This window comes from Nicotiana tabacum, chromosome 19 (assembly GCF_000715075.1).
Source record: "Nicotiana tabacum cultivar K326 chromosome 19, ASM71507v2, whole genome shotgun sequence".
Lineage (NCBI taxonomy): Eukaryota > Viridiplantae > Streptophyta > Magnoliopsida > Solanales > Solanaceae > Nicotiana > Nicotiana tabacum.
The window spans coordinates 113,448,543-113,458,584 of NC_134098.1; the positions used below are offsets into that span (position 1 = coordinate 113,448,543).

The 10,042-nt window shown below is 35.1% G+C and overlaps 1 protein-coding gene across 1 annotated transcript; it reads left to right on the forward strand.

The window, feature by feature from the left end:
- The first annotated feature begins 224 nt into the window (after positions 1 to 224).
- LOC107831518 (vacuolar protein sorting-associated protein 9A) lies at positions 225 to 5,954 on the forward strand. Its single transcript, XM_016659283.2, has 5 exons — positions 225 to 555; positions 1,225 to 1,372; positions 2,204 to 2,374; positions 3,465 to 3,638; positions 4,979 to 5,954. Exons 1-5 carry the CDS (start codon positions 446 to 448, stop codon positions 5,822 to 5,824), a joined length of 1,449 nt encoding a protein of 482 aa, XP_016514769.1. The 5' UTR covers positions 225 to 445; the 3' UTR covers positions 5,825 to 5,954.
- Positions 5,955 to 10,042: the final 4,088 nt, after the last annotated feature.

The window sequence follows — 10,042 nt, forward strand, 5'->3', positions numbered from 1 at the left end:
TCGAAAAAGAATTCCATCATTGAGTAATTTAATTACAATTAGATTCTTAAGCTATACAAATATTTAAGGGCATAAAAGTCGATCAATATTTTAGGGATATTTTAGTCGTTCAATATTTAACATAAATTATTCGTACTTTTATAATAATATAGATCATTCGTACTTTTATAATAATATAGATAGATAAATATAAATATAGACGGCCCGATTGAGAACCCAATTTCACTCTAATAGGCCCAAGTCTTTCTGGTAAGCCCAACTAGCAATTAATTTCACGTTGAATGCTAACAGATGAGAGAGTGTTCTTCTTTCTCAGTGGCCGGAAGCTTAGCTTCTGCCCTCGTTCTCGTCGTCGTCTTCTTCACTTCAGGTTTCACACTCACAGTTTGGTGAAATTAGTACAGTAACAAATTCATAGAGAGTTAGTCGCCAGTCGATCTTAAAAATGGAGAACAACGACGTATTAGGATCATCAACTGCACCATTGACGTGGCATGATTTTCTTCAGCGCATGCGTGATCCATCCGCCGCCGATTTCGTCAAAGGCATCAAAAGGTACTATCAATCCTCCTCTTATAAAGGCCTTTTTGTGTTTGCACCTGGAAAAATACCCTTACCAATGATAAGAAATTAGCAAGAAATAAAGTAGACAGATAACTAAATTAGGATATAAATCATATTTATAGTCAAATTCATAATTTGTGCGCCAAAAGCAACTTAGGAAACATTAGAAAGATCAAATTAGGCACTTAGTTTGGATAAAAGAATTAATGATTTAAGTTTTAATTGGATGATTTTGATTGGCCAAGTCAACTTAGGATAGTTAACTGGGGAAAAAAAAGCAAGAGTAGTTACTTATGCTCTTATATTTAATTTGTTCACTGCAATAATTAAGTTTGATAGTAACTTACTATGTTTGCTTGAAGTATATGTTAGAAGATAGATCTTAATGACTATAATTGTCATCTTAGCATAATATCTCCTCTCACTCTTCGTGATTATAAAACACTTAGGTGGATGTATTCATGGGCTTGGGGTTTTCTACTAAATACCTAAAATCCTAAAATTTATGACTGCAAAATTGGATATGTGCATATCTGATAAGTTCAAATTCACATAAGCAGCAATGTATGCCATTTTAAATCAACTAGGGCCTAGAAGAGATGTAGGTATACGTATGTCCATTCGAGGAAAAAGGTTATTACTAATTGGAACTTTTTGCAGTTTTATTGTATCATTCTTGAATAATGCTCCAGATGCAGAGAAGGACAGTGCAGCTGTGCAGGAGTTCCTCGGAAATATGGAAACAGCATTCAGAGCTCATTCACTTTGGGCTGGATGTTCTGAAGAGGAGTTAGAGAGTGCTGGTGAAGTGAGTACACTTTATATGTTGAATAAGGCTTTAACATGAATGTTATCAGTGTTGTTTGTCATTTGCATTTCAAATTCTCTCTCCTCAACCTATCGGCTTCCTTCCAACCCCACAAATCAACCCCTAACCCTACAAGCCCCTAGGGCTTTGGATCAATAGTTAGGACACAACTCGGGATGTGCGGCTAGGGTGCACGTCACAAGTTCAAACACTGCTCCTAACAAGAAGCCCTATATTTAAGTGGAACATGATAGATTAATGAGCTTATAGTCTCCTGACTTTCAAACTTATGATATCTGCATGCTAATTTTTGAATATACTGAAGGTTCAGCCTGCTCCATGATATTGATAATTATCAAATATCAAATCTTAAAAGCATAAGTAACAGAAGGAAGTTCCACATATATCCTTATCCCAAAAAAAAGGTTCCACATATTTCTCAAATATTTCAAACCTTAAAAGATTAAGTAACAGAAGGAGTCAAGGAACAGAAGAAATTCAGATTTCCTCGAATGTATTCTTTCCCATGTCTAAATTAGATTTTCTATTGGTAATGTGACTAGAAGTACCAAGTACAATTATCATATATTCCCTTTTATCTCATCATGCTTACATCTGTCATAAATTTGTCAGTAAAAGGCTCAGGTTATAATTGTATAAATTTGCTCCAACATGTGGACTCAATATAATGTGTCTTATTCATGGATAGCACATCCTTTATACTCGATGCTTGTGTATGGCTGTATGCTGCTTCTCGACTGATCATAAGTTTAGTTGTTTCTGAGCTGTCTATACTTTGTTTGCTCATATTCGTATTATTTTAAACAACAGGGACTTGAGAAGTATGTTATGACAAAGCTATTTACACGTACATTTGCTTCATTTCCTGAAGATGTGAAAGTTGACGAACAGCTTCATGAGAAAATAGCTTTGATTCAACAATTTGTTAGGCCTGAGAACTTGGATATCAAACCAGTATTTGAAAATGAATCATCATGGTTGGTAAGTGAACTCTGTAAAAAGTAAATTTCTGATGAATCATTAATTGATTCTGTTCAAGATATCATGAAATGAATGCAAGTGAAGTGATTTCTCACTTGATTCCGGAAGATGAAATATTCTCACTTGATTACTGCTGTTGGGACTTGGGCCTGTCACTCATATGATGATGATGCATGGGTGAAGTAATAAAATTACCAGCCTTTATATTTCACAGCAAAATGCACTTGTCTTTGCACAGTTTGTTGGTTCATTAGTCAGTACATATACATAATTTTCCCAAACAAATGTTGCGGGCTAACAGTTTTTCTAATTGAAATGTTCTTGTGGTTTATTTTTATATTCTTGTAAAGCCATCTGTTACATCTTCTGCGAGACGTACTTGATCATTCCTCAACTGTAGTGAGTTTCTTTATACAGCTCTCTCTTGTATATATGTACATGTATACACACACATTATACACATACACACACGTGTACACATTATAATATGCGTGTGCGTGTGTGTATCTTAGTGTATGGGTTGCCGATGGAGGAAAAAAAAAATTATTCTCGCAACCAGTTGTTGAAACTTTGGAAGAGTACATTTCTCTGGAAGATTATTACTACATTAGACAGGTGATGGGCTAAGACAAAGCCACATGTAAGTTATTCTTTAGGGAAAGGATAAAGTCATATAAGTGTATCTACGCAAAGAGAGTACCTTTTGCTGATTTAGCCTGCTGAACAGGTTTAGTTTTCAAATAAAATAGTCTTTTGCACAGCTATCAGTATTATAATAATAACTGATAAACAAAAAAATAGTATGTTCACAAAAATAACCAAGGTAGAGCTAACCTTCTTGTGTTTGTGCATATATTACACCTTGCCAAGTAGTGTGCTCCAGTACTATGAAAATATTCTCTGATTTTTTTTTAGTTGCCAAAAATAAATAAATTCAGAGTATTTTCATAGTATCGGAGTACACTTTTAAAAAAAAAAAATAGAATAAGCATAGCTCTTTCACCCTGTCAAAAATAAGCATAGATCTTTCCTGAATGTCATTGTGCAATGAGATGTCTAACTCTTTCACTACATACTACATTTTTGACAGCTAGCGCAGAAGGAGCTTCAAAAGATAAATATGTACAGGGCACCAAGGGACAAACTTGTGTGCATTCTTAATTGTTGCAAGGTTATCAATAACCTCTTGACTTCTGTTTCAGCAAACGAAAACCCTCCAGGAGCTGATGATTTTCTTCCAGTTCTCATATATGTCACCATAAAGGTAAGCTGGCTCATTTGCATTCATGTGATATATTATTCTTCAGAACTGATGGATCCCTTAGGTTGTGAATTATTGTATGGTATGCTCCCAGATAACTCATCCAGATGAACTTAAGCGAACTATGAAATAAATTTCAAAAGATAGTCTGCCTTTCCATCGCCAATGATCTACAAAAAACATGAATATGTTGCAGTATTTTCTTCTGTCCTGAGAAACAAAATAAGTGTTGTTTATTCTTTTCCTGCAATGGGGATATTTCGGGGGAGCATTATCTTCTGTCCTACTCAGAACTGTTAAGGCTTCAATTTAGCACGTGTTCAATGTTTTTGCTTAGGCATATTATCATTTATCAGAATCTTCCTTTTATATTCCCTTTATTTCTTCTCATTTTCGGACAAAGTTATTGCCTTCTCTATCATGATTATCAGACGGAGGATTTTCCAACTGCATATCATCTTGATATTCAATTCCTTAACTCTTTGCTCATCTTCCGTGACTTCCATGTGCTAGTCTACTGTAATGGTTTCCCTATAGGGCAGTTGATTTCAGCATTAGAGGCCTAACGGCACCGAGCAAGGTTTGCCTGGACAATATTCCAGCTTTGGTACATCCTTATCAAAAAAAATAAAAAAAATAAAAAAAATCCAACTTTGGTACATGTATTAGGGAAGGGATTGCTGGTATGCTGGTGCGACTAATTAGTTTTGGATTCTTTTGCCCAAGCTGACTAACATGGGAGATTGTAATTCTCTCTAATGAATCAACAGTAGAAACTTTCTTATTTGCTTATGTTGGAATTCATGAAAGGGAGGCATCCAGATTAGTGGCGAAAGAATCCATTATTGCACCTTTCTCTTTCCTATCATCGTCACCCGCCTTTCATCCCCCAAATAGCTTGTATGTTATTTTTGAATTGGGCTAACATTATATGAATTGTAACATTATAATTCTCCCGCAGATATTTGAAGGAAAAAAAAGTGAGCTTTAATCTCAATAAGATTCTCGACAAAATCCTTGAATTGATGAAACATGAGTGGGATATTCCCAGATCCTCGCGCACACCGTCCTTCCAAATCCCCGCAGTATAATCTGATTCACAGTCCATTTATTTTTACATTCACAATCTCTTCTATTATCATCTGATGCTATTTTTCTTTTATCCCATCTCTGTACCCATGATTACTAGTGTTGTAAATGAGGTTTTAGTTCCTTGTCTATTTAATACTGAAGAATGATCGAAGTTCTTTCTGTTCCCCTTATTCTAATTGACTAATTGTACAATTCCTTTTTTGCCCTTGTACTCAGTTTTTAAATTAGCTTTTATTTTTTGTCACAATCAGGCTAACCCCCCTCAACTGCACTCAAATCTATTGTACATACAAAGGTTTAGGCGGCAAACTCGCTTGGTTTCTGAAGCTGCATACTTCTTCACAAACATTCTTTCTGCAGAATCTTTCATTTTGAATATCGATGCAAAGGCTCTTTCTATGGATGACACCGAGTTTGAAACAAATATGGAATCTGCTCGAGCACTTCTTGCTGGTCTTTCAGACGACAACAATGTACTGGGTCAAAGTGATCAGAAGTTTGGACCTGTTCCTGGATCAGACACTTATGAGGCTAAACTAAGTTTTAGGTCAAATAGGCCTCAAAGCCCTGCTACACTGCCAAAATTCTCAGTTGCATCAACAGAAACAAAATCCAAGAACGAGGATCCATATGTCAAAAGTCAGTCATCAATGGAAAAGATTCCATCACTCTCGGATCTAGAAAACAGAGGGGCTGGTATGCTTATGAAGGAGGATAGTGTCAGCCAAGTGTTTCAAAGTTTCCCCTACCTATATTCCCAGGCTGGTGACCTAACAGTTGGTGATGTCGAAGAACTACTAACCAATTACAAGCACCTCGTTTTCAAGTATGTTTGCCTTGCTAAAGGATCCGGCATTGGCAATCCATCTCCACCATTGCCCAATAATCAAGGACAAAGTCAACTCCCTGAATCTGAAATCACCACTGAATCAAAAGCCACCTCAGCAGGAGAGCCAAATGATGAGATGCAAAAGGATGGTCCCGAGGATTCAAGTTCAGTACTTTCTCAGTCTCTTGAGAGTGATGAATCCAAGTTAAAGGAAAATGAAGTTGTTTCAGGTAGAGGTGAAGAAGGGAGCGAAGTTTTGCAAATATAATTCAGTGGAAAACTAATGTAGAATCATGTTATTGTTTATGTTGTTTCTGTCTGTTTAGCAACAGAATGAGGATCCACTTGATTCTTTCTGGACAGTATAATAGAAGTCAGAAATCCTGATCTTACCAGTATTTTTTGATAACCATGTGGACAATGACTACTTGGAATCCGCCGTTATCTCGCCCTCCCTCCATATCTCTCTCTTCCTCTCTCTCTCTCTCTCTCCCTCTGTGTGTGTGTGTGAAACTCTTTACAGAAAGAATAACAAATCTTGATGGGTGATATTTTGGAGCACAATGAAATATTTCAAAAAACATGTGATTGATTCTAACAATTTTCTGGTCATTATATAATGGTCAAACCAGGGAAAATCTGGAAATTTGTTATTGTCCTTAGAAGAGGTTTTAACCCCAACCATTACAACTCTATGAAAGGATCCAACTTAAAGCAAACATTCTGAATTGCTCCATGTAAGCTCCAGTTGATTCCTAATCACAGGTGAATACTTTTGATTACACATGCTCACTCTATCTCTTGCCATATACTGATCGGAGAAAAATAGAAGGAAAAAGAAAAAAGAAAGAATGCCTCAACCTTCTATGGGAATGGATGCTTAAATATTGACTAGCACCCTGCTTTCTTATCTAGTCATCGATTTAACAATAAAATTATAGAGAAAAGAGAACAACCTGGGATTCTCATAGCTTAGGTGAGGACAGTATCATGTTTTCTGATAATACTTTATTTCAATTTCGCCAAGACTTGTATGGAAGTGATACATCAAGAAATGGGGTGGTATAGCCACTTTTTAAAGTGGTATTTACGTTTTAGCCAGTGTTTTTAATGTTGAGCAAAAATAGCTAGTACTCTATTAAAATTGATACAAAAAGTCATTTTTACCCTTTCTTCATGAGTGATGTGTAAATATTAAGGATATGGTGTCCTTAATTTCATGAGTATTATGTAAATATTAAGGACAAATCATATCTTAATATTTTACACATCACTCATGAAGTTAAGAACATCATGTCCTTAACATTTACATTGCACACATGAAGTTAAGGATACCACGTCCTTAACATTTACACTGCACATATGAAGTTAAGAACATGATGTCCTAAAGTTTAACAGCAGAAGGTGCAAATACATGACATTTTGTCCTTAATATTTACACAACACTCATGAAGTTAAGGACACCATGTCCTTAATATTTACACAGCACCCATGGACACCACGTCCTTAACATTTACACTGCACATATGAAGTTGAGGACATGATGTCCTAAAGTTTAACATCAGAAGGTGCAAATACAGGACACTTTGTCCTTAATATTTACACAACACTCATGAAATTAAGGACACTATGTCCTTAATATTTACACAACACCCATGTCTAGCACAAGGGTATTTTTGTCTGGGCGGGTAAAAATTTATTAAGCACTGGCTAAAGAGTAAATACATTTAAAATAATGGCTAAAGAGTAAAGACATCTCTAATTAATGGTTATTTGTGCACTTCCCCCGTGATACATCGCGATCAGTTCCGGTTCGTAATGATCCACCTTTTCCATTATACTTCCATCTCTTCATGCGCAAAAAATAAGAGAAATTTAAGGGGACTACCTATTAAACTTAAACTAATTACCCGATTGTACCCACTTGAATAATAATTACTATACATATCTATTCCTGTTATAAGAAAAATCAAATTATGGTGGATGTCTACTCTTTCTCCATGATCTTCTCAAACGCTTAATGACATATTCAATGATATATTTTTATGCTTAATGACATATTCAATGACATATTTTTCTTCACTTTTCATGCCTATATAAAGGTCTTGTAATAGATAGGAAGAAACACACAATTAAAGAAGAAATAAGAATCTCTCCTCTCTTTCTCTCTATATCTCTTAGCTTGTTTTTCCTTGTTCTACATTGTTACTTTGAGTTATATTTCATAACACGTTATATCACGACCCCAAATTCCCTCCGTAGGATGTCGTGATGGCACCTAATCTCTAAGACTAGGTAAGCCTATCAATGCGGAATAATAATAAATATCTGAAATAAATAAACTACAATTCAAACAATTTTAACTCCCAAAACCCGGTAGAAATAAGTCACAAGCTTCTAAGAATTTATTCTCAATGTCTCTATATGTCAAGGTCTAAATAAAATATAAGGAAGCAACATAAAATGATAGAAGGGGACTCTGGAGTCTGCGGACTCTGGCAGATATACCTCGAAGTCTCCGTGCGCAAGTAACTCACTGACGTCTAGGCTGGTAAAATATACCTGGAACTGCACAAAAAGATGTGCAGAAGCGTAGTATGAGTACACCACAGCGGTACCCAGTAAGTGCCAAGCCTAACCTTGGTAGAGTAGTGACGAGGTCAGGTGAGGCCCTACTGGAATATAATAATGGCATGGTAAAATATTTATCAATGTAGTAAAATAAAATGACATTGGAAATGAATTAAATAGTATGTCACATCTAATGACATCAAATAATTACAAATAATATCTCGTGGAATCAAAACAGAATTTCCTTCAACTTTATGAAAATCACAACAATTAATCGAAAGCAACTATGGCCATAAATCAATATCAACAAGGGCACTCCTGAGGTACCGCCTCGTAGTCCCAAATCATAAATAAATTCACAATATCTCATTTCCTTATATCACCGCGGGAGCCTTCACAATTTATTTAAAGAAAAATATTTTTCCCGAAATAGCATCCCGCGTTTTAGCTACCCTTATCACACCGCATGACTTCTAGTAGTCACCCCTACTAGCCACGCGTATCAAGCCACCCTTATCTCACCGCATGCGTTTCAACACCCAGACCTTATACCACCGCATGCGTATCAATATCACAATATATCACAATTTGCACCTCAAGTGCTCAAATAATTTAACTTGCCAAAATAATTCAACAACAATATTTTTTCACAATAAAGAGCTCGTGGCTCATGCCAAAATAAATCATCAATAATAGTTTTCCACAATAAAGAGCTCACGGCTCATGTCAAAATAATTCAACAACAATATTTTTCCACAATAAAGAGCTCACGGCTCATGCCAAAATAAATCATCAATAATAGTTTTCCACAATAAAGAGCTCACGGCTCATGTCAAAATAATTCATCAATAATATTTTTTCATAATAAAGAGCTCACGGCTCATGTCAAAATAATTCAACAATAATATTTTTCCACAATAAAGAGCTCACGGCTCCCTCACAATGAGTATAAAAATATTCAGGAGTAAATAATTTAGAAAAATAATATTTTAAAATCTTTACTACGTTGCTTCAATATCAAGTTTAAAAATGTCAAATACTTCATATTAATAATATTTAATTTAAAAAAAATCAACCTTCAAATAATGCACAGAATAAAAGAAATCAAGTTTCAACTAAACAGGTAAAATAATTAGTAAGAAAAGATCAAACAAATTTGAAGTATATATCTCAGATCAATGATGAAGAATATAACAAGATAAAATAATTTAATAAATGCGCAACATTGATCTACAAAATTTAAAAATATAATCTTTCACAATCTAGTCCGTGTACACACTCATCACCTCGTGCACACGATTTTCAACACATTTTAATAATTACATCAATACCAATCCTAGGGGAATTTTCTCCCACACAAGGTTAGACAAGTCACTTACCTCGACTTGCTCCAATTTAACCAAGTATTATGCTTTTTTCTCGATTTTCCGACTCCGATCGACTCGTATCTAGTCATAATTAATTCGATACAGTCAACAAAAATTATAGTAATCAATTTCATAAGAAAATATTACATTTTCATTAAAATTCGAAATTAGCTCAAAATTTGCCCGTGGGGCCCACATCTCGGAATCTGGCGAAACTTATAAAATCCGACAACCAATTCAATTACGAGTCCACCCATACCAATTTTACCAAAATCCGATAACAACTCGACCTCCAAATCTTAAATTTTCGTTTTTGGAAGATTTTGCAAAAATCTTGATTTTTCTTCCATAAATTCACGGATTCGTGATGTAAATGAGTATGGAATCATGAAATATAATCAATATAGTATAAGGAACACTTACCCCAATATTTTCCCGTAAAAATCGCCCAAAAATCGCCCAAGAACTGTGCTCCAAAAATCCAAAACGAAATGAATGAAATGAGCATTTTTGGTCCTTAAGCTTCTGCCAATCCGTCACTAAAAGTC

Bases quoted from the DNA above. Each gene is read 5' to 3' on its own strand.
- LOC107831518 (XM_016659283.2), top strand. From the start codon at position 446: ATGGAGAACAACGACGTATTAGGATCATCAACTGCACCATTGACGTGG. The intron at 1,373-2,203 runs GTGAGTACACTT...TTTAAACAACAG, and splicing joins AGTTAGAGAGTGCTGGTGAA to GGACTTGAGAAGTATGTTAT. The intron at 2,375-3,464 runs GTAAGTGAACTC...CATTTTTGACAG, and splicing joins AAAATGAATCATCATGGTTG to CTAGCGCAGAAGGAGCTTCA.